Genomic DNA, 25522 nt, shown 5'->3' with positions numbered 1-25522 from the left:
ACAAAATAGTTTTAGCTACATTGGTTCTCGAATTATTGTATCTTAAATATTTTTTCTTGACTTTAGGATCACCCGGTACATGTTCCCGTGTATGTAGGCTGACCATAGTTCCTCGAAAGAAATACGGGGAAAAATTGGGTTTCCAAATACGAAAAAATACGGGACATCCCCAATTATCGCCAAAAATGACGCCTAAAGTAAACAAAGTTGCCAAATATTGGAGAAATTACGTAAACTGCACTTTGCCGTAATGCTTTATTACCCCAAAATGGTGGGAAATAAAGCATTACTGCAAAGTGCAGTGGATTTAAATCAATTCCACGAAATAAAACGTTCACCAAGACAAATGTGAGCAATTAATATTCTTATTTATAATTGTAATTATCATAATATAATTTATGAGTGGGAAAATAATTTCATTTTTTTTACTTCAATAAGGAATAAAAATTCACGTAAGCTTCTTGTAAAAAAACGGGACACTTTCACTAAAATGTCGGGACGGCCAAGAAAACAGAAAAAACTGGGACTGTCCCGGGAAATACGGGACGTATGGTCACCTTACGTATATGAGATTCCGATTTCCCCCCATTTTTTTTTTTCGACAAAATATGGTCATCATGTTTCATGAAAACTATCCGGTCCCGTAAAGTACGGGTCATGTGGTCAGCTCAACTATGACGTAACACAGTTTCGCAAGAGGAGTAAAGACCACGTAAGTGCATGAGGACACAGTCAATAAATAAAAAAGTGAAATCAGAGAGATTTTTTGTAAAATTTTTATTGTCCATGGTGTTTGTAAAACTGTTTTCACCAGATAGTGTTTCCTGATTAATAAGAGCAGGTAAATCCCGTCATTTCCTTCCTTTTATCCGATTCGTAAACACTATCTATGTTTAACAGTGTTCGCAAAAAAAAACAAAAAACAGTGTTTACCCTTGGCCAAGTTCAGTGGAAATATAGCTGTTATCGCGATGACCGTTGTTTCCTGTATAATGGTTATTTATGTCTACTTGTATTAAAATAATTACTAAATATTAACATCGATAATCAAATTATTAAAGACCGTAATGTCATTTTATTTTGGTTTTGAGACATTTTATATAATTGTAATTCACGATAATTACATAATATTGTGTGGATGTGAGGCCTAAATGTGAACACAACACTGAAACCGTCCTAATGCTATTTATATGGGTGGGATTACAATTTATATTTGATTACATTTCCCACTTTTGACTCCTTTCGAATGGTATGAGTATAATCGTGGAAGGAATGACATGTTTCATCCGATGGGGGGTGTGATTTCCCCACAACATAGGGGAGAGGGGATTTGTCTGTCTAATGATGGATGATCCAATGCACTTACACAATAAGTCTGGTAAATGCATCACCCTGGACCCGCCTGTCTCCGCTCCATTCATAGCTGGAGATGTCTATCTCGGCGTAATTCACGGCCAAAAATATGTACCTCTGCTTCATTCACAGTTGAAGGTATCTGCCTCAGCTCATTCACGGCTGAAAATGCCTGCCCCCCTACTTCATTCAGTTGTAAATGTCTGCCTTTTCCCTCCATTCAAAGCTTAAATGTCTACATTCATCGTAGGCGGAGGTAGACTTGGAAGTCTGGGGGGTGGGCATGGTCATTATTGCTGGGGACATGATGATGTCGATGATGTCAATTCATATATACATTAGATCAGTCGACTCCCCCTTTAATGATGGGGGTGATCCCCCTCCCCCCCGCCGTATCTCCGCCCATGGCATTCATTTGTAGCTGAAGATGTGTCTCTGCTAATTCACAGCTAGAAATGTCTGCCTTCACTCCATTTGAAACTGAAGATGACTACCTCAGTTCCATCCTCAGCTAAAAACCCCAAAGCAGAATGTTTAGCACTGTTCTGCGACGAGCCCTTGGCTGACTGGAAATGTTCTGCAGTAAAAATCCCCATACATGTAATTAGAGATGTGAGGTGAGAATATTCTCAGAGAACAGAGTATAAATTAACAGATGTAAAAATTGGAGAATAATCGAGATTATTCATTTTTCTTTTAAATAATTTAAATTTTTTTTACTAATTTTGTTTATATTGTGAAATATAAATCAGTTTTCATTGCTTGAAACATTTACAACAAAAAAATTTTTGGTGTAATCACCCCCCAATGACAACTTTTTAGTTCGAGAACATTCTCAGAATATTCTCCACGTTATGATGATGAGAGGTTTTAAAAGTTTGGTTTTATAAAGATTTTAGATTAAAACCTTAAAAAATTATTTTAAAATTAGATAAATTTTCAGAAATAAGTTCACAACAAAAGAAATTAAACCGAAGTTTATTGCTGCTAAAGGAAGCTATTCTTATATAATCAACTTCATTCTAAGAAGATACAGAACTGTTGTTTTCTTCAATGCACATACACTTAAATTCTGTATCACTCACATTTCTTTAAAAGTTGTGCAATTCAGCCTTGTTGGTTTAACTTTCTTGCTTTCAAACTTTAATATTGTGGTCTATAAACTTCAATGTTCCCATCTTCTTGACGGGAAGAGAGACAGTGACATTCTCCGGAGAATATTCTCTCAAAGGACTACTATTTTAAATTACTAGAGAATATTGTTATCAAAAATAATTATTATTCTCAAGTTATTTATCGAGATTATTTATTATAATACATGTTATTACATATATTCTTGATAATATTCTCTGGAAAGATACATGTTATTACATATATTCTTGATAATTCTCTCTGGAAAGATTTCGGTAACTGAAGAATATTCTCATCAAGGAGAATAGTCTCTGCAAGCACTGTTATTAATAACTTTAGAATGATTCTTATTATTTTCTATAAGAATATTCCCCCAGTAATGTATGAAAGTAGTCCTTCCAGAGAATATTCCCAAGGATATTATATGTAACTATATATATGTTATAAATAACAGGAGAATATTCTCATCAAGAACTTATAAGATTATTCTCAAGTTATTTATATATAATAGTAGTCCTAGAGAATATTTTCCTCGATGAGAATATTCTCCGAAAGATTATTCTCGAGAATTTTACATCTCTACATGTAATAGTGTTTTTTGCACTTTTTCTTAAAATTCCAAATTGTTCTGCACTATTGCTAATTCCGTCGCAGATTTTGGCACATTCTGCTTTGTGGGGCTGAAATATCTGCCTCCTCTTCATTTGCAACTGAAGATGCCTGCCTCTGTTCCATTCGTAGCTGAAGCCTCTGCTCAAGTGTGGATCAAGAGGAGAGTGATGGGAGCAACTGCCCTTTTCGGGAGCCGAATAATATGGGAAAATTTGTCTGTCCCATAAAATACGGGACGATCAAACAAACTTAGTTTGCCCCCTTCCGTCATATCATCCCAGTCCTGTGGGGGTTCGGGAAAAAATGTGGTAAAACTAGTGATGTGATGAGAATTGCAAATTATTATCAAACTTCTCACTAATTTCTAGGGTCACATACCACTTATAGTGGTTTTTCAAGCTCTCTGTTTTTTTAACGCTCTCTCATTTTTAAATATGTGCAAGCCTCTTTAAGGTGTGTCTTTGCACGCATGCACTGAGCATTGTCCTTAAGGGTAACAGACAATTTAAAGAAAATGTATGTTATTCCCCCCTCCCCTTCCCAATCGGGCATGCGACATCAGGTCTTAACCAGGGGTTTGTCTGTCCAGCCAAAATTCGGGTTAGCTTCCTTCACAAAATTCCAGATCTGGGAAACAGACCCTTCACTAAATGAAAAGGAATGAAAAACTATAAATTCAGCATTTCATTGACTAGTTTATTTCGCTTCACACAAAATGACTTATTTTCAGAAATTTTTTCCTGAAAATAAGTAATTTGTAAATGACCGATTTAATAATGACCTTTTCACAAAATAACGATTCTCTCTCTTTTCACAAAATAAGGAAATTTTCACAAAAACAGGACTTTACAAAAAAGTCGGGGCAGATCCCTGTTGACATCTCCTGAGCTACTAAACCACACATGCGCCCCTTTTATATTCCTCTGCGGAACTTCTAATGAATTGGTACATGTTGGAATGTACGTGTACATATTGTGAACCTAACATGAAGCTGGTTTCTCTGTAATGCTTAGAATGCTGCCATCTGTCACCTATTTTTTGGAACTATGAGTGAAGTGTAATGATTGAAGATTTTACTATTTTAGGCCTGTTGCTCTCTGTTGCAAGACTTTTTAACAGGGAGATCGGCTCGAAGGTGGGAACCACAGAGAAAACCAAGACATATCCTATATCCTAAGCTACCGGTTGCCATGGTGACTAGAAAGTTGTTATTGGCTCCTAAAATTTTCTATATGTAGTTACCAGGGCTGGACAAATCCCAGGCACCAGGTCATCATGGTGACTAAAAAATTGGAATTTGTGTCTAATTTTCTTGTGTATGATAACTTAATTGAAGTCGAAGGACAGCACAAAATTATGGGGAAATTATACCAGCATGTCTGCTAGCATGTAAAGCAGTGGTTCTCAATCTTTATGGACTCACGGGGCTTTTTAGTGCATAATTTCCATGGTGGAGCCTATAGTCTCCTCTTATTTATTTATGAAATTTACTGATTTGTTTTATTTTCTTCGAGTGGCTGCGGAACCCCTGGGAAGTGCATACGGAGCTCCGTGGAGTACCGCTGATGTAAAAGTCTCTAAGTCCTGGACAAGTAAAAAAAACACTATTTTGGACCAATTTTATCAGGAAAATTATTGCTTGGTGCCTAAACTTTTTTTTTCAAATTTGTCAATCCCTGGTGGTTACTAAATATGAGTCGACAACATCAAATTTTTGGAATTCACTTCAGCGTGGCAGGACAAATGCCAAGTCACCATGGTGACACAGAAAATGTGTATTGGAGCCTAAAATTTTCTAAATGGGTTATTAAGTTGGAGTAAATGCTGAGATTTCCCATAAGTGTGTACAAATGTCACTGTTATGAGCCAAGAAATGAACACCAGATGAATGCCAAGCCTGCTTTTTTGCATCTCTGATTTTATATAGCTGAGGCTGCAGTCACAGCAGGGTTGTGCAAGGAGAGTAAGAGAAATTAAAGAGGGGAGAGCAAGAGCACAGGAAACTTACAAAGCAAACCCATGGTGAACAGGGTTCAGGGCAAGTAAGCCTATGTAGATGCACCTTTGAAATTTCGATGGGTGTGCATGAATTTCAGGATATATACAGTCGATCCCCTGCTTATAACGTTCCCTCTTTTAGTAGGACATATTTTTGTGGTCTCAACTCAAAGTAATTCTCATTAAGATTCCCCACTCGGAGCATTTTCCTCACTTACAATGATTTTTCATGACTGTTTTTTGAAAAACATTATAAGCTGGATCCACTGTATATGCAAGCCTCTTGCATATTTCAAGGCGTATGCAGCTATGTGCACCAGGGTTGGCGAGTTTTTGCCATAGGTGGGGAAAAAAACCACTGTAGAAACAGTCTTGGCAAAAATTGATTTTTTTTATTATGCATGGGAAGTATTGTCAGGGTTGTCAGGTTTTTGACGGTTTAAACCATCATGTTAAAAACCTTAAATATTTCTTTTCAATATAAAAATTCCTGTTAAAAATACATGCATTCATTGCATGTAATGTTGAAAGTCACTACGTTATACAAATAATAAATACTCTTTAATATGATTGTAAAATAATTCTCTGCTCTTTACAGAATTATTTTGGGCAATATATGTGTGTTTTTTCCTATAAAATATACAATTTGAATAGAGCATAATATAAAAGCTGAAGGAAAAACTATGAAACTATTTGATATTCTTCAATTCGACGTAATTCTCGACCTTCCGAAATTGCTTCACCTGCTTATATATGTGTATTGATATAAATCATCAGCTGTACTCTTTTCATAACAGATAGGTGTTTAAAAAAAACATTTACGCTGTATATGCAATGTTGATTTCTGTTGTTATTAAATTTTTTAGATTACAACCGATACTTAAAACGATACCCTTATTGTGCATAACATTAGAGTACAGCTAGCAATAAAAATACTAAATTGTAAGATTAAAATGTCCTTTAACTTAGCAGTGCTGATTGTACACTCGAACCTGTTTTTGTGTGGTCTTTTTTTTGTGCAGTATATGAAAATTTCAGTCAAATTAGAACATAATTGACAAAGTTATCAATAAAAAAAATTAGTAGGTTTGATCGGCCATTTAGTTTTTTCGATTTTTGATATTTCATCACATAAGTATTGCGTCAGCCAATTACATTACATATGTATTGAAGTATATAATCGCATTATTTAATTTACGTCCTTCAAAGTGCTTTCATATTCCTGGACTATTAAGATAAGATTCATTTCAAAGCGTAAATTGAAGGTAAATTTATTATTTTTTCCATTTAGATATAAATTTTTAGGATTTTTATTTTATTTTTCGACATAATCCCTGAAAATGAATAAGGGTAAAAACAAAGCTAAGAGAAAGGCAATTTCCTTAGAAACTAAGACTACGATTTTAAAACAAATAGCAGAAGGTGAAGGATCTACAGCTCCTGGTAAAGAATTTGGATTAGGTGAATCCACTATAAGAGGCATACAAAAACGTTTTGTATGTGTAAAATAATTACATATGTAAATAAAATATTTAAAAATGTTTGCATGTGTATTTTCTAAATCAGATTCCAAAAGGTTTGGGGAGATTCCAAGTATCTGCCAAGCAGGGCCGCAACTAGGGGGGGTGCAGGCGGTTCTGGTGCCCCGGGCGCTGTACTAGAGGGGGCGCAAATTTCACTCTTTAATCTCTCCTTCAATATTATGAGGGGGTGCTAAAATGCATTTTGTTGCCCCGGCTGACCAAGCATCTAGTTGCGGCCCTGCTGCCAAGCCTTGTGTCTTGATTCCATTTAAAAATGCAATTCCTAGTTATGTCGTAAGGTTTTGAGTTATTTTCTACGTGAGACTTTTTTTTATGCTGTCCCTATCCACCGCATAAAAAAAATACTTTTTAAATGTGTTGCGAAAAATATTTTTTATAGCTACTCGTGAAGTTTTGTGAAATTTTTTTTATGCGGTCCCTATCCACCGCACAAAAACAGGTTTGAGTTTGAGTGTATATGATGCTCAGGAAAAGCTCCCATAACTTATTCTTAGTACAAAAGCAAGAATGAACATTTGGATAATAAATTTTCGACTTTTAATTAGAAAAGTTAATTTTAATTAAAAATTTAATTTGTAAAATTCTTGAGAATAATCTTTAGGAGAATATTTAAGAATATGCTCTGGGAGGACTACTAATAACTGGAGAATATATTATAAATTCTTAATGAGAATATTCTGTTGTTTATAATATAGTTAAATATAATATCCTTGACAATATTCTCTGGAAGGGCTGCTTTTATAAATTACTGGAGAATATTCTTATCGAAAATAATGAGAATTATTCTCAAGTTATTAATAATAGTCCTTCCAGAGAATATTCTCCTCGATGAGAATATTCTTCAGTTATAGAAGAGTCCTTCCAGAGAGTTTTATCCTCAAGAATATTTGTAATAACATATAATAAATAATCTCTATTAAATAACTTGAGAATAATTCTTATTATTTCGATAAGAATATTCTCTGCTAATTTATAATAATAGTCCTTTGAGAGAATATTTTGTCCCAGTCTTTCTTCTCGTCAAAAAGATGGGAATATCGAAGTTTGTAGCTCACAATATTAAAGTTTGAAAGCAAGAAAATGAAACCAACATGGCTGAATCGCACAACATTGAAAGAAATATGAGTGATACATACGTAGGTCTGAGGAAATCAAAATGAAATCGCCAGTTTTTGTAGAGGTTTAGTTAAAAAATTACCTTTACATTGAATTAATTTGAAATTGTTTATGTTTATAAAATAAGGTCTTGTCTATAATATTATATAGTACCACTTGAAAATGTATATATATAAGCAAAATTAGAACAATGAGGAGGTCGTTCTCAAGGCCCCCCTCCCCCCCACATTGTCCCAAGGAGCAAAAATGTTTCTGATGAGGCATTCTGTAAGCCAAGGATAGGCATAGAATTACCATCAGTTCCTCCAACATTTTTGTGAAAACAAGCTTTCGAAGTCAAAAAACATGAGAAAAAGCAAAATTTGAGAAAATACAAAAATTGAAAATAACCAGAAAGAGACACAAAAAAAATATGTTAGTAGCACAATATGTAATGGACACCTCCACAAAAGTCTGACGTCTTGTAGAATTTTTATGAACTAAATTTGCTTGTACAAAAATCATGATTTTTTCCCCCCTCCAACTTCAAATTATCTAAAACATTTGAAAAAAAGTTTAAATGAACAAGGAATGTGTGTTAACATTAATAATAAGATAGAAGACTCATCTCTTAAAAGTTTGAGCTATTCAAAATTTGAATTCGCTATGTTCAAACAGCCAAGTTCTACTGCATATGGAATAACGTGGTTAAATCTATTGTTCGATCACTTTGGTTCCCCGCCCCTCTGAAAGAAATTTCTGGCTATGGCTCGGCTAATGTGTAAAGGGGTTACTTAGTCTCAGAATAGATTATTTTGGACCATTTTTGTATGAGAGAAATGATTCTTGGGTCCTAAGAAATTTGGTTGTCACCTAAATTTTATTTGATTTAACGAGCCCTGCTGTAAATTTCTACCACTCTTTGTTGTCTCATTAATTTTTTTACTTGATTACTTACCCCCTTACTTTTACACTCATGCTTCCCCTCCTTGTAGAATATCCCAGGGTCCCCAGGAGGCCATGTGCCCTCCTTGGGTGTAAATAACCTTGTTAATGTTACACTAATGACTATATGAAGGAGATTCTCCTCTATAAAGTAAAGGTCTTCCAAGTACATATATCATTCTTCTCGAGACTATTATGATTTTCTCAGAAGGAGGATCTGAGAGTTCACTTGCCTCCTATAAGTACATCAAAGGATGTTCAAGAAGAAAAAAAGGGGTGGATGCATGTAAAGTAATTAGCTCCCAACTTTGAATATCTCAGGTAGCTCAAATTTCCGAAGGCTGGCTCAGGGAATTTATCCCACTGAGAAAAAAAAGTGATTGTCTTATTTATTTATTTCCAATAACATTAAGAATGAGGAGAAATAGTTGGGGATGTTTGAGATGAATTCAAGGCTTTATTAATGCGTTCACCTTGATCATGTATTCATAAAATGAAAGTTTCTACTCTCCTTTGCACACTATTCGGGATGTGTGTGTGTGGAAAATGAAGGTCAAAGACCTGTCTAATCATCGCCTAACCTGTCTAGGTGAGGAATTAGTGAGAAAAAAAAAATCTGATTCTTTTTCCTGACAGTAGGGGACACCCACACGCTCAGATGTACTTATTTGTCTCTGCCCGTGTGGGTTGGAGCCTGTTGGACAGGTTCACATGGTTGGTTCTCAGTGAGATTTTTTTCCCCCTTGTGTGGTATGACCACTGATACTTTCTCTGTAACTGTTTTCACATGTGTGTGCGTGTGTGTTTGATCCTGATACAATTTTTAGAGGCAAGTTTGTGTATCAGCGAGAGTTTTGATCCTCATATGCTGTAGAGATTGGAATTGAAAACAGGCAAGTTTTTTTTTTTTGGGTTTTACTGATAGTTTTGTTAATTCATTTGCAGAGAAAGGGACTTTGGACACACAATTGTCATGCGAGAATTTCGAAGTTTTTTATTTAATAATTTATTAGCATCATTTTCTCCAGCTTCAAACGACTTGGAACAGTTCCAGGAAGTACCATAGATATGCTGATGTGAAGATGTGGGTGAGGGAAGGGAGCTTCCCGTGCTGTAGATTAGATGGGGGAGCTCAGTTTATATGAGCCCTTAAGTTCCAACACCTATGGCGGGCTTGGCAAATAAAGAAAAAATTTTTAGGGTCCAGTCAAATATTTTAGGAGTGAAATGCATATATTTTTCCGGAGAAAATGGTCCATAATTGTCTTATCCTGAGAATTAAAGTAAATGCTTTTGCGCATGTTAGTTGATGTACGCTCTGAAGCAGAATGTTTTACATTGTTCTGCAACCAGCCCTCAGCAGACCGAAGATGTTCTGCGGTGAAAATTCCATAATCTTGTTTTCTGCACAGAAGAGTTCTTTTAAAGTTTTTACCAAGATTGTTCTGCTACGTATGTCAGTTTTCAGAATATTCTGCTTTGGGGGAATGTGATGACAAAATTCTAAAATTTTGTGTTGTCTTCAGGCTCCAATTCTGCAATTAAACGTAAAACTTTAATAGCAAATTCAAATTTTTTTAGTTGTTATCCTCAAAGCAGAATATGCTGAAATTTGTGACTTACATTTCAGAACAATCAGTGCTACTGCAGAATAAGTTTAAGAAAATATAGAAAACACAATTGTGGGGATTTTTACTGCAGAACATTTCCACTCGCCCGTAAGCTTGTTGCAAAATAATACAAAACATTCTGCTTTGGGGGGGGGGGGTTGCTATGGTTTCCAAAGCAGAATGTACCAAAAACTATGGCACACATTGCAGAACAATCTGGTGAAGATTTAAAGATAATGTGTGTGACAAAATGTCTTCTCTGTGTGTATGTTAAATTTTGTTATAGACATTTTTACCGCTGAAATCTTCAGTCACCCAAAGGGTTGTTGGGGAACAATGGAAAACATCTTGCTTTGGGAGAGGAGGGGGGGGGCAAGGCTGCTGTTTCCAACTTCAAGGCGCTAAATGTGAGCCAATCTCTTCTTTAAAAAGTCTCGCCACTAAGAGCAATCGGGTCTACAACATTTAAAAAATTCATGCATGACGCACCAAGCACTTCTTTTTGTGTGACTTTGAAAAAGAGCCTATCCAATAACACTTGCTTTTGCCTACTTTTTTAGCATTTCTCAAAAATTGGAAATTGCATTACCGTTGGACAGATTCATTGCTCGCACACTGCTACAGCTTTATTTGGATGATTCTTTTGGACAAAATTTTGCACAGATTCCCACATTCTGTACATCTCTGTAATCTACATTTGAAGTGAGGGAATCCTCATTTCCTCAGGTGAGATCCGGTCCATAAGCTCTTGCTGTTGCACGCAGTAGAGATCCATCAGTTCATCTACAGTTACCTCCTAGCCCATGTTTTACCACTAGTTCTTGAATGTCATCCCAATGCCCCTCTTCAACAAATGTTGGCTCCTTTTTTATGAACTAGCTCATAATTTCCCAAACTTTTTGCTCCATCGCCCCATTCATTCTTCAGAAATTCTCTCATCCCTTCCCTTCCCCCCCCCCCCCACAACTTAGGCAAACCCATAGGATCCTATGTCATACCTCTAGCTTCTATCGCCCCCCCGGACCTTTCCATCTGCCCAGGCTGTCATTTTGGGGAAGGTCAAGCACTTATCCCCCGCCCCCAGCTTTGAAAAATTGAAAAATACACTAGAAATGGTATATGCATATATTATAGTATGTTTTCCCTCTTTCCCCCCCCCCCCAGAAAAAGTTGAAATGATGGGCCTGTTTCTGCCCTCTTTGGAAAATGCTGAACCAGACCCTCAAAGTTACGCTCAATAATGCAATCTGCCTCACAGTTTTCTCCGAGCATAATTTGAAAAAGAAAAATCCACATACTCATAAATGTACATACGCATGGTTACAATGCTTCATCCATCTAGTTTTAAATCGTAAATAGTCACACTCGCATGTGTGTGTTCATTTTCAAGTGAGACACTCTGAGCGGAGATCGTATTAGGGGGAATATTACCTACAATTCCACAGTAGGTGCATGGATAAAAGCAAAAAAAACATCGGCTCAGTTGTAATTACGTGGAAATAAACAAACCGCAAAATCTTTTGCATGTAATGCAAATCATCTCTCATGAAATGGTTTAAATTTTTGCTTCTTAAGTGAATCGCTCATCAATCAAAAATCCGCTGTATATGCATTGAGGAAAAAAAAAAACTTGTGCTCAGTTTGTGAGACAAAAAATTCATTTTTCCGAACAGTATGAAAAGTTATGGGAAATGAGTTACAGGAATGCAGCTTAGTGATTGAACATTTTGCAACCAGTTTTGTGTGAAAAAATCCCAGTTTTCCCATTTAAAACAACATGCATGATCATCACTCTTTTTTTTTTGGATATAGTTATCAATCAGTTACTGTTATCTTATCACATCAAGCATTGTACATTTTATTCGTTTGCAATAATGTTACATAAATGAATGAAATTATTCACACGTGTGTGATTATATTTTGTCATTTTCCCTCCGCCAAAGGTTATAAAGCGCCGGAACAATGGGGAAAAATTTCTATCAAGTGCTCGGCGTTCCCAAAAATGCCACAGATGAAGACATAAAGAAAGCTTATCGTAAAATGGCTCTCAAATATCATCCAGATAAGAATAAATCCACCGAAGCTGAGGAGAAGTTCAAGTCTGTGTCTGAGGCTTACGAGATCCTGAGTGATAAGAAGAAAAGAGGTCTTTACGATCGTTTTGGTGAGGAAGGCTTGAAGAGTAACTTCACTAACAATTCAGCAAATGTAGGAGGCGGCCAACACTTCCAATACTCCTACGATCCGCGAGCCACGTTTGCCCAGTTCTTCGGTGCCGATAACCCTTTCGGCTCTTTCTTCCACACGACCGGTCTAAACGGCGGACAGGGTGGTGGTCTGGGCGGAATGTTCTTTCCTGAAGACGACATGATGGAGAGCGACATGGATCCCTTCTCTTTCGGGAACAGGGGAGGTAGCTTCCGTTCTCAGAGCTTCATGCACAGCAAGCCCAAGCCGACCAGCGCTAAGCAGGTGAAACAGGACCCACCCATCGAACACGACCTGTACGTCACTCTCGAGGAGGTCCTCATCGGCTGTACGAAGAAGATGAAGATAAGTCGGAAGGTTCTTAACCCGGATAAGAAGACCACGCGCATGGAAGACAAAGTGCTAACCATAAACATTAAGCCTGGTTGGAAAGCTGGAACTCGGATAACTTTCCAGAAAGAAGGCGACCAGAACCTGCATTCTATCCCCGCTGATATCGTGTTCATCGTCAAAGACAAGATTCACAGCATCTTTAAAAGAGACGGCAGCGACATCAAATATACTTGTCAGTTGAGTCTGCGAGAGGTAGGTCTTGTTCGATAGATTTTTTTGTAACATAGAATCAAATTCTAAACTTATTGTTCTAGATTTTTGAAGTTATGGTTTAAAATTTGCATATACAGTCTATTTCATTTATAACATTTTCTTGCTTAGTACAACTTATTTTTGTGGTCCCGACTCTTTAGTTCTCTCTCTTTTGCAACATTTTTTCATGGCGGTTTTTTTAGAAAAAGGTTAAGCAGGGGTCTTCTGTGACTTAAGACAATATGGTCAGTTTCTTGAAAAATCGTTGCAGTCCTTAAAAAAATTCCCACTCTTAAGTGGTTTGCAGAAACTTTGCCCTCGAGATTTCGTCCCAAGCATGTTACTTCACCAGTACATTCGGCTCCGGAAATTTCATCTGCTCTGACCTTATGAGTGATCAAGCGCATGACTGTATGAGTGACTAAATGAGTTGGACATTCAGCCCAGATATTTCAAATGTGGACATTTCGCCCCTTATGTGCAAATATGCTGCAAAAATTTGAGCAATGCATATAATGTTTTTAATACAGTCACTCATGCTCATATACTCATATGATCACGCACTTTGTCATTCACTCAACCATACAGTCTCTCACTCGGTTAATCATGTGGTCAATCACTGTCATTCAAATATGGTCACGTACTTGGTCACTCATATATTCACTCGGTCAATCACACACTGTCACTTGCAGTCAGTTACTGGGCGTTCAGAGCAGGCAAAATTTCCAGGGGTGAAATTTCCCGATTCCCCCACCCCTTCCTTCAAAGTATGTTCCGATAAATGAAAATGAGCAGATTAAGCCTGATGAGTTATGAGACAGTGTTCGAAATCTGGTAGCAAAACACTGAACTTAAGATATTGCTACATATTTCAAACTATCAAATTAATGAATGTCAGTTGTATATATCAGTGTTTCTCAACCTTTTCCATCCTTCCTTTGAACAATATTTTCCTCCCACCCACCCCACCCTCAGATTGAGACCCTTTCTGCTTATCAAATTGAATTTAATCGAAACAAAATTTATAATGAAACAACTACAATTTTGTAAATGAGGTCGATCTCTGGAACCCTGGGGCCAGGCACAGATCCAGAAGATCAGTGATCATCCTTCCCAAGAGTCGAGTCCCAATAGGTCAGTATAAAATATACTGACATATATAAAGGTTCAGTGAGCTTCGTTCTTGTTTTGTGCATCGCTGTTTCAACATCATCGGTCCTTGGGGAAAGTGCAGAGCCATCTAAGTTTAGCTTCATGCTCCCGCCCGGACAAAGTGATTTTTCTTAGCCCCATACCTGACTATAAATGTCTGCCCACCATTTACATGCTTACTCTAGAAAATTTAAGCCAAATATCATTATCATGAGGCCTCTTTCCCCTCACACTCAATGTACCTAAGCCATTCCTGTATGGACCCGTGCATTTAAGACGGCACTGGTAAAAAACAAAAAGACCCTGTCAGATAATGCACCACAACATTTAGATGTGCAATGTAATCCTTATTCATGAATTTGCTAAATATAGAGCATCAGAATATATCCAACGGTTAGGAAGTGAGGTAAGAATGAGAAATTTTGGCTTCTGTATATCACTTTAAATAACTAAGATACTTTACATGAAAAATATATATACATTCAGTCCACTTTTATGAGACTTTTTGGAAAAACCACTTATACCACCTTATATCATTTGAAGATATACTATCAGAATGTCCCCAAGAACATAAAATGTGGTAAGAATGAAAAGTTTTGGCTAATAATGAACCAATGTGATATTTTTCAAGGAAAAAAAAATGATATTTAGGCCACTTTTATTTTATTTTTAAAAAAAAACCACTTTAAACCATGGTTTAAACCAAACAACCCTGGTGTCCCACCCTTAAAAATTTGGTGCAAGAAGGCAGTGAAGTTGGAGTGAATATGACACAGATCCTTAGTGCAGAATTCAGGGTTGGGGTTTTGGACAGGACACATGGGAAAAACTGTCCAAAACCTCCAAGTTTCAAAATGTTATGTGGAAACCTTTGATTTTTTTGGTTTATATTCCATGATACTAACATATTAAAAAAAAAAAATACTAGCAGAAAATAAAACTAACTAAATCAAAAATATTTCAAAAAAGTGTCATTCGGTTTTTTTCTAAGTTAATTTTTTCACTAAATTTATGGTTTTAAGCTGGAAATCTGATAGTAAATTAATATCACTCATATAATTGTTTAAATAAACACTGTTTTCAATTTTTTAGTTTGTTGTAAATGTTTTCTACTTCACGTCTTATTTTTCATATATGATTATGAAGCAGGTACTATATTTAGGACAGTGCTTGTCCAAAACCCTGCCGAATCTGTCCAAACATTTATCTTTAAAAAATATATTATATTGAAGGCACCAAATACACAGTCACAGTTATAATCATTGCATTATTGTGAAACTAAACATAAATATTTTTTATTAGATACCAATATAATGATGTGAATAAATATCAATGGTGTAGAGTTTGTTTAATGCAAATTGTTCTATTTTGACTTTTCAAACTTTTTTCTTTAAATTTTCAAGTGAAATTTCTATTTTACATTCTCAATTTTCAAAAACTAATTATGAATAAAGGAAAATATCCGAAGAAAATGAGGTCACTATGTAGCACCTACACGTGACTAACACACGACTAAAACTCACAATTTCACAAACACTGATTACGCCTACATGATGATAAAAGACTTCAAGACCCAAAATTTTTGTTAAATTTAAATTGTTGCTCTTATAAGGCTAGAAGCTAATATTTCACCGAATGAATTCAAGCTATATTCACAATTCTATCACATGGGGGACAACAGCAATAAGAAAAAAACTGGAAGAAGGCTTATCAAAAGACTGTCTTTAACACATTGTTTTTTTATTTTCGTGTCCCCCCCAAGTTATGCATCAGTTGAAAGAATATTTTCAAATTTTGTTATCTTAGAAATCATCTTGGCACAGATAAGGCAGCGAAATTAGTTGTGTGTTATCAAATGTTAAAAGGCGCAGCTGCGCTTGATTATTAGTGTTCGATTATTGCGTAAATTTAATTTCATTCTGTAGTAATATCTATTGCTTTTTTCTAATTTTCATGTGACAAATTTCTATCCCCTCTTGTATCTTTCATGTTTCCATAAATCTAATATTTAACCTCAAGACAGTTCAGTTTTCAATTGTTTGATATCCTGATATCAGTCATATAACCCTTTGCACATACTGTTTTGAATTTCAAAATTTTATTATATTTAATGTAATTTTAATATAATTTATATAATATAAAGTTTATTATTTGATTATAGAAGTTACCTCTTCATCAAATTGCAAAGTTTTTCACTTATAGTTATAAATAGGAGATTTTGGACAGTATGGTAAACCCCAAAGCAGAATGTCTTGCGATGTTCTGGAACGAGCCATCAGCTGACTGAAAATGTTCTGCGGTAAAAATTCACATATGCATAATAGCATTTTTCTACACTTTTCTTAAAATTCTTCCAGATTGTTCTGCAACAGCACTGGTTGTTCTGCGACGTACGTCGCACATTTTGGCATATTCTGCTTTGAGGATGGTAAAAACCATGACCATGGTTTTTACCGTACTGTCCAAAATTTCATTCGTTTTGAGTAGTTTTAATGGGAAAGTTTTGTATTTTCAGGCACTTTGTGGCGGCCGAGTAGAGATACCGACTCTGACGAGTGATAAAATATCCCTGACGCTCTCTGAAGTAACTAAGCCTGGGAGCGTGAAGCATTTCAGCGGGAGAGGTCTGCCGTTCCCGAAGGAGCCGGCGAAGAGAGGCGACTTGATTGTGACTTTCGATATTAATTTTCCTGAACATCTTTCCTATACAAGTAAACAAATACTGAAAGAATGTCTACCTTGAGTTTACCAAAAAAAAAAAAGCCCTTCTCACTTTATTTACTATTATTATTTCTACCGAGATCTGTACAGTAAATCAAGACGTTTCTTGAGTAAAATGGACACATCTGAAGTGAGGGGGAGAGATGGGGAAAATTCTCAGTCATATCTATACATGTATATCGTGGTGCACTAATTTTCCTCAATTTTTTTGCATAATTCCTTTTATGAAATTATTTTTGCGTAATGACAAAGAAAAAAATGTTCAGATGTTTGATGCCGATTTGGAAATTTTCGTTGGGTAATCATTTGGACCCTTGTACAGAGTACGTTGGCATTTTCATTGGTCGGTTTGACATTAAAACTCTTAGATTTCTCGCAAGTTTTGGAATTGTCTTCATTTTTAATTGCGCATGTGTACATATATGTAGCATATTTTTTTTTTCGTTTGTGTTTCCCCCCCCCCCTTTCCTCATTCCAAGTACGTTATATTGTAATTGATTTATCAGGTGTTTTTTCTCCTTTTCGGTGGTCCAATCTGTAACGTAATGCTCAGATCAATGGGGAAGCAAAAGTATATCAAACACATTTATATGGCAAGCTTTGATCGATTTAGGATGTTTCAATTGTATTAAATTTTCATGTTTTGTCAAAACTTTTTATTATTATTTAGGTGTTTATTTACCTCCTAAGATTGTATTCCAATTTGATTGGAGTCTATTTGTGCAAAGAGGAATTATGTTTCATTCATTACACAGTCGACGCTCGTTATAATGACGCCCACGGTATAGCGACCATTCCATTGCGACAACCCGTAGGATAAGTCCTAAATTTTTTCATACAATGAATTACTTGTGTTTTTCCTTTCGATATAACTACTTTCCAATACAGCATCCATTTTCGGTGAGATGCATGAGGGTCATTATAACGAGAGTCGACTACATGTCTTAAAAATCAAATTCTACCTTTCTAAATCATTTCTAAAAAAAACTATTTTCGGGAAAAGTGAAGCCAAGGGCCATTGTGAATGGTATTGTAATATTTTACAAACTTTTCATGTTGCAACATGGTTCGACAAGGTTAAAAATAGCTCGTATATATTTGGATTCTTGCTGCTGGTGTCCAAGTAAAGAGATTTCAAGATGTAGTCCAGAGGAATTCAGATTTTTCCAAATGTTTTTGTTGCATATCTGTGGCATCAACTCTTCAATGGAGACAAAAGCATAGTTGATTTGGTTTTCTCGACAGTTCAGAAGATAGCTGAGGATGCCTTGTAGCAAATGAGACAACTTACGTAACAGATGGCAGAGATGATTTAATCGACTGCACTGAAATCACCTCGTGCTATTCAGGAGAGATGATCCAATGGACTTATCTCGCTATCTGTGAAATGTGATACAATCCATTATTCTAAAGATTATATCATCTTGGGCTATCTCTGAGAAATGATCCAATTGACTACTCTCAAGGTTAGATCATCTCTGAGAGATGGTTTGACTGTGCTGAAGACTAGATTATCTTGGATCATCTCTGCCATTTTCTGAGATAATCTGACTATGACAGCGTTTCTCAACCGTTATAAGCCCAAGGACCAATAAAGTATCTGAAACAATTCGAAGGACCACTTATGTCCCTTATTATGGGACATTCCAGTATTTTCAGTTGTTCCGAATTGTTTTATACATTTGTCCAGTTCTTTTAATGATGCTTATTTAAATTTGTAATGTTTACTGAAATAGTGAATAAACAGCGTTTTCATATTCATCATGATAATTATGGCTATGAATACAAATATTCATCTTAAGTATGTCAGGATCAACGTTTTTCCCTCAATTTTTCAGTAATTTTAACTACAATTAGGGATTTTGCCTAATTGTGGCAATGTTTCTGATGACAGTTGGCGATGTCCTGTATTTTATCTTATTTAAATTCCAAGTTCCCCTTATATTTTTCTCAATGAAATATAAGAAAAATATTGAAGCTAAAATATATTGTTTGACTATAATCAGTGATACCTCGTATTTAGGATTGCAATCTCCCGCATTTCCCTTGATCTATGGTATGGTGAACCTAAGCATGAAAGTACAATATTAAGATATGGATTGGAACCCATATGGATATTAATAATATAAATTACAATTGAATAATTTTTCATTCAGATAGAATTGAATTATCACGTCTGCCTGTGGAGCACTTGTGCCATCGTCGCGGTTGAGAAACTCTGGACTATGGTGAAGACTAGATCATCTTGGCCCATCTCTGAGAGATGATCCAATTGACTACACTGAATGTTAGATCATTTCCAGCCATCTATAATGGATGAACCAATTGACTATGCTGAAAATAAGATCATCTCGCCATCTCTGGCTATCTGTAAGAGATGGTTCCATTGACTACACAGAGAATAAGATCTATCGCAGATGGCCCAAACAATCTAATCTTCAGCCTTGTCAATTGGCCACTGTGGTGGTCGTAGTGACAGACTCGCATCCGTAGTGTGGACTCGAGGATCCAGGCTCGAACCCTACCATCGCCTCAGTGGTGGTCAGCCGAAGTTTGATTTCCTGTGGTTTTCAACTTCGAGGTGCAAATGCGAGCCGATCTCCCCATTGAAAAGTCTTGCCACAGCGAGCAACCAGTCTACAACGATACAATTATTCAATCATTACACTTCACTCATAGTTAGAAAAAACTGATGTCAGATGGCAGCACTGCACATAACAAGCATTACACAGGAAAAAACTTCACACATCAGGTTTCACTACACATACACGCATATTCCAACATGTACTAATTCTGTATGGTTTAGTAGTAGCCTTGTCAATTGGATCATCTATTTATTGCAGGTGGTCGAGATTGACAAGGCAGAAGATTAGATCACCTCTGGCCATCTGATATGATCCAATTGATTAAACCAGAGATTACATCATCTCTGTCAATTTTCATCGCAGACGTAGATGAAACATTCAGAAATGAAATTCCTCTGGACCTCAGACACTTGAATTGGGAACTTCCTCATTATAAGTGACATTTTTTTAGATGAATACAAATCAGGAATGCTCACGATACTGTATTATTTTATGAATTTAAAGAAAACTGTAATTCACGTATCTTTTTGGATATCGCATAAATTCAATTATAGTGATTGAAACTGAATCAAAATATTTTTGCCAAGTGATTTAGATTGTAAAGTGTACTTATCCAATGAGTATTGACTTCCACACTTAGAATGAAGTCTATCCAGTTATTTTACGGCTCTTGTGCAAACTCGGTTTGTTCCACTGCTCAGAACAGTGTTCTAAATGCATATTTTTACTTTTTAAATTTGAATGAATTACAAATTTAACAACATTGTGTTCGATGCTTGAAGAAAAGAGGATTTTCGTGGTGGAAAAAGTGTGCATATCAGTAGAAATATTGCCAGTGATGTCAAAAAAAGTTTTTTGTTATTCGAAATGAGGACAGCTTTTATACACTATCTACCGATAAGTATTTGGATACCTGTGATAGAAAAGAAAAACTAACTTTATTCAAAATCAATAGTTGGTAGAGCCTCCACGAGAGGCTATTACAGTGTGAACCCTCCGGGGCATACTTTCCACAAGTCCTTGTGTGACGGCTAGTGGTATTTTCTTCCACTCTGCTTGGAGAAGACATGTCAGTTCCTTCACCGGCGATGCAACTTGTCCCAGAGGTTCTCCATAGGGTTCAAGTCTGGGCAGGCCAGTCCATTCGATGAACCCCATTGGCACCATACCAAGCCTTGGTTAACCTCGCAGTATGACAGCTGGCATTGTCGTCCTGGAAGTAACAGGGGTCCACCCCGTAAAACTGCCACAACGTAGGAAGCACATTGTCATCCAAAATAGTGCAGTAGGCATCGGCGTTGAGCTTACCATGAATGGGGACCAAGGGTCCCAGTCCATACCAGGAGAAACACCCCCAGACCGTAATTCCACCTCCGCCGAACTTGACTGTTGGCACAATGCATTCTGGCAGGAGACGTTCTCCAGGCAGACGCGAGACCCTGCTATCCGAACGGTAGAGGGTAGTAGGGGCAGAAAGGGGCTTCTGCCCCACCGCAGCCGCCGCAGCCGCAGCCATTCCCCATTCCGCAGCCACCGCATCCTTCTATTCCGCAGCCATCCCCCACTTTTCCGCAGCCAGCACCTGAGTCATTTTCTTCTGTGATAAGAGATCTTGAGGGGTCTTTCTTAAATCAAACTTTAGTGTCTGACATCAAGTCAACGCAGCTGTAATGACGTCAAAAATTTTTCAACGCTGTCCCCATTCCGCAGCCACCGCAACCTTCCATTCCGCAGCCATCCCCCACTTTTCCGCAGCCAGCACCTGAGTCATTTTCTTCTGTGATCTTGAGGGGTCTTTCTTAAATCAAACTTTAGTGTCTGATCACTCCCATGACGTCAAAGATTTTTCAACGCTGCCCCCATTCCGCAGCCACCGCAACCTTCTATTCCGCAGCCATACCCCACTTTTCCGCAGCCAGCACCTGAGTCATTTTGTTTAGTGTGATAAGAGAATCACTTCTTTCTTGATTCAGAGGGATCTTTCCTAAATTAAACTTTAGTGTCTGATGTCAGGGGTTGCGTTAGCAAGCTAGATATTTAAATTTCTACCAGGGATCTTTCTCAAATTATCGTTTTTTAACTTAATTTTTTTCTGTCGTTATTCTAAGAGGGCTCAATTATTTTGAAATAAAAATTTCCCAAAATTATCGTTTTTATTTTTAGCCACTGCAAGTCGTGTGGGGTCGTTCTTGAATTAAACTTTTTCATATCACCCTAAAAAGTTTTCCCCAAGTCTCAACGATGATGTCACAACACTCCGTGATAGGATTTAGAAGGATCTTTCTTAAATTAACGTTTTTTAACTAACTTTTTTTCAAAGAGGTTTGATGAGGGCTTAAATTATTTTAAAATAAAAAATTATCGGGTTTTTTTTAGCCACTACGATGCAAGTCGTTCCTAAATTAAATTTTTTATGTCACATTTTCTAAGGTTCCAAGTTGTTATTCTAAAAGGGCTCGTCATATATTAAATTATCTTTTGGAATTTCTTATTTCTATCTCAAGTGATGAGATTTTTTTTTTTTTCAAAGAGGGTGCAATTCCTAAATTATCGTTTGGAAATTTTTTTTTTATCCCCATGTTCAAATCTGACTTTCAACCAAATAATGCGATTTTTCACAAGAGGGGACTCGTTCATAAATCAGCTAGTAAAAATGCATGTAAAAAGACTTTAAATCTTACGCAACAAAATATTTGAATAGTAATATATATGTATATAATCACCACTTTATATTTTTGTATACGTCCTTCCAAATTAACGTTTTCACTAATACCATGATATCACAACACTCCGTGATGGGGTATTTTTCAAAGAGGGGTTGTATCGTTTGGAAATTTTTTTTTTTTTTGTGAAATTCGTCACAACTCTGACCTCACATCCGTCCCTAATGTTCTATACCTTTTTTCTTTTTTTTTTTAATTTCATGCCCATGACGTCGTCAGGTCATTATTCTGAAATATTTTTTTTTCACAGGGGTCGTTCTTGAATTATCGTTTACGCGTCGTTAAATTATCGTTTGGAAAACTTTTCATTCTGACATGTTTTTTACCATCGTGTAACTTCTCTTGAAATACGAGTTCGTTTACTTATCTGAGAAAATTTTCCGAGCTGTAAAATAAAAGAGTTACTACAAATGAATTGCAAAGTCTTTTTTACAAATCAAGTTTTCAATTATTCAATATTTTAAATAATTTTCTTCAATCATACATTTCAAATTTTCATAATTAATCAAATAATTCTCCGTGGCGTTATGATTTTCCACTAGAATTTCAGCGATGTCATGAAAGTCAAGGCATGATCGTAATATTTGTAATAATGTTAAGTTATCAAGCAACTGCGTGCCCAGCTGATAGCCCATGGCGCATCCACGACAACTAGATATTTTTTCCCCTACGAAATCATAACTTCTTTTAAACTTCCGACTATAGCAACGGTAATGTAGAACTTGTGTTCATCACTTTAGCTTGATTTTTTCTTTTACGCTAACTCTTCTACTATTTTTTCCAATGACATCCTCTCTAATGTTCTGGGTACAGTAACATAAAGTTAATTTTTGTTGGAAAAACTATAAATTGCGAAAGAAGGAGGGAAAGCTCCAATACAATTCTTCCATCTACCGAGATATCACACTTAGTACGAGAAGAGGTCAAAGAGAAATCGAACTAGCGCAAAAACACTCTTGATCGCTATAGTTCATTCTTTCTTAACAGTCAACCAACAGGTAGACACTTTTTGCTTTCATAAAAAATAATATATATTTTTCACATGCATTTGTTAATCTTGAAGAAACCCCCGCGACGTTTTAGTGATCTCACAGTCAAATAGTGTGATAAGACAAAATATTTTATCCGAATGTATATGATTTCCTGAAGCAACAAAAAAAAATTAAAGGTCATCTTTCAACGAAGAGTCAAGAATCACTTACCATGGTGGATACTCATTCATCGTTTATTGAGAGCTTGCAAAAGAGTTAGCTTACAGTGTTTAGTACTAGCTTCAATCTTTTACCTGCAAACTTACGCATTTGTCAACATCGGGAAAAAATAACAGCGAAGAAGAAGATGCTATAGAAACAATAAAATCAAAAATATAGTAATACCAAGAGGCTTTGAAATACTTTTAACATATATTTATATGTGGTGGTGGAGTGGTGGTCGAGTGGTTATAGTGCGGACTCGTGATGCGAGGATCCGGGTTCGAACCCCACAGTGGTGGTCGGCTGAAGTTGGTTTTCTGTGGTTCCCAACTTCAAGGCGCAAATGCGAGCCGATCTCCCCGTTAAAAAGTCTTGCCACAGAGAGCAACAGTCCTACAACGGTAAATCATTCAACCATAACACTTCACTCATAGTTAGAAAAACTGGGGACAGCACTACACATAACAAGCATTACACAGAAACAAAAACTGTACGTCAGGTTGCACTACACGTACACGCACATTCCCGCATGTACCGATTCGTTGGGGGTTCGTTGTGGGGTTCCGCGGGGGGGGGGGGGGGGTGTAGCAGTAGTAGGTAGGGCCTCCAAAAAATGGCTCGGGGATCCATGATTTTCTTAAGTCAGCCACCTCGTTGGGCAATTTGCCTGTTGTGGCGTCGTATTTGTATTTGTATTTTTATTGATTATTCTAGATAATTTCTTTGAATCGTATCATCTCCCACCCAACTCAGCATTATCATCACCGCGATTCATTACTGGATCTCCATTTGGATTTACCCACATGTTTTCTCATTCGTAAAACGTTCTGGGTGCAGCTGTGAATCTGATAATATCGGGGTGGTCGCCTTTGATGGCGAACTTGAGATGTCGATTAAAAGAAAGTCATTGGCTGATTCACGATTATTCGCCCAATCTCGAACTCGTTGTTGAGTCTAAAAATGAAACATTTGGGGGAAAAAAAAACCTTTTATTTTAAAAATAGATAAATTTAAAGAATAATTTTGCTATTTTTTGAGTTTTCCTACAAAAAAAAATTTCAATTTTAGTGATGAGGATTATATAGACAACCGAAGAAAAAACTTTTATTTTGTTTTATTTTTTTATGTCCTCCTAGTATCACAAAACAGTTTGTGAAACTATGACGTTGAAATTGGATAAATCGTGTCGATCAAAAGACGTCTCGCACTTCAATAGTATGTTTAAAATGTTGATACTAATAGGAAAACAATATTTTGTAGCATCGATTTTATTTTTCTATTGAGCATAAAAAATAGTTTAAACAAAATAATTGAAGAATTGTGTCAGGAATATTATGTTTATTACAACTGACTACATTCGAGACACTTTTAAAAATAGAGCAGTCTGTACAAAACGTATGTTTTTAACTATAATTCAGAGATATTTTTTAGCTGTTACACATTATTTCATCGAAATTAGCTTATTTTTATACTTACGCTGAACATTTTACACTGAAAAACTAATGTATATAGTCATTTTTATACACTACGGGGCTATAGCAGTTGTCAATTCAATGAATTAGAAGTTCTAAGATATGCTAAATATTTTCGGAAATATGTTAATTTTTATGAAACAATACATGAAGTTTGAAAGAAAAGAAATTCAATATTTTATATTTAAACACTTGTAAAATACAACTGAGTATATAGCCAGTTCATTGCAGTTAGTATCACCTGAAAACCACGACTAAAAAATTTCATTAAAATATCGAACATACTTTTGAGAAGATGAGTTTTGCACGCAGTGAAGTAACGAAAAACACGAATCTTCATGAACACGTTTAAAAATTAATTGAGACCTATACTCTGGTTGAATTGACTCAGCTAGAATTTTTTTCATCACTTCATATGTATAAGAATAAAATAGTTGTGTATTTCTATGAAAAAAAAAAAAAAAAAGAATCGCTAATTTCCATGATATTCGTCATTTGAAGATAGTCACAACCTTAAGTTCACATCGAGAAACGTTCATAACGTTATATAGATCGCTAATAAATGAGAGATGCACATCACACACTCCTTATTTTT

General features: G+C 36.1%; 1 protein-coding gene across 2 annotated transcripts; it reads left to right on the top strand.

Annotated features, from left to right (window-relative positions):
- The first annotated feature begins 701 nt into the window (after positions 1-701).
- LOC149080950 (dnaJ homolog subfamily B member 4-like) lies at positions 702-18715 on the top strand. 2 transcript variants are annotated; one of them, XM_089237652.1, is made up of 3 exons: positions 702-841; positions 12232-13081; positions 16749-18715. In XM_089237652.1, exons 2-3 carry the CDS (start codon positions 12251-12253, stop codon positions 16974-16976), a joined length of 1059 nt encoding a protein of 352 aa, XP_089093778.1. In that variant the 5' UTR covers positions 702-841; positions 12232-12250; the 3' UTR covers positions 16977-18715. The 2 variants fall into 2 exon arrangements, with proteins under 2 accessions (XP_089093778.1, XP_089093779.1); XM_089237653.1 differs by lacking the exon at positions 702-841 and adding an exon at positions 9464-9571.
- The last annotated feature ends 6807 nt before the right edge of the window (positions 18716-25522 follow it).

Source organism: Pholcus phalangioides, unplaced genomic scaffold (assembly GCF_987345545.1).
Source record: "Pholcus phalangioides strain wild (caught in Gottingen) unplaced genomic scaffold, Ppha-v1.0 ptg000010l_1, whole genome shotgun sequence".
NCBI classification, from domain to species: domain Eukaryota; kingdom Metazoa; phylum Arthropoda; class Arachnida; order Araneae; family Pholcidae; genus Pholcus; species Pholcus phalangioides.
The sequence above is the reverse complement of the archived record's forward strand: the minus strand, read 5'-3'. Positions and strand labels throughout refer to the sequence as shown.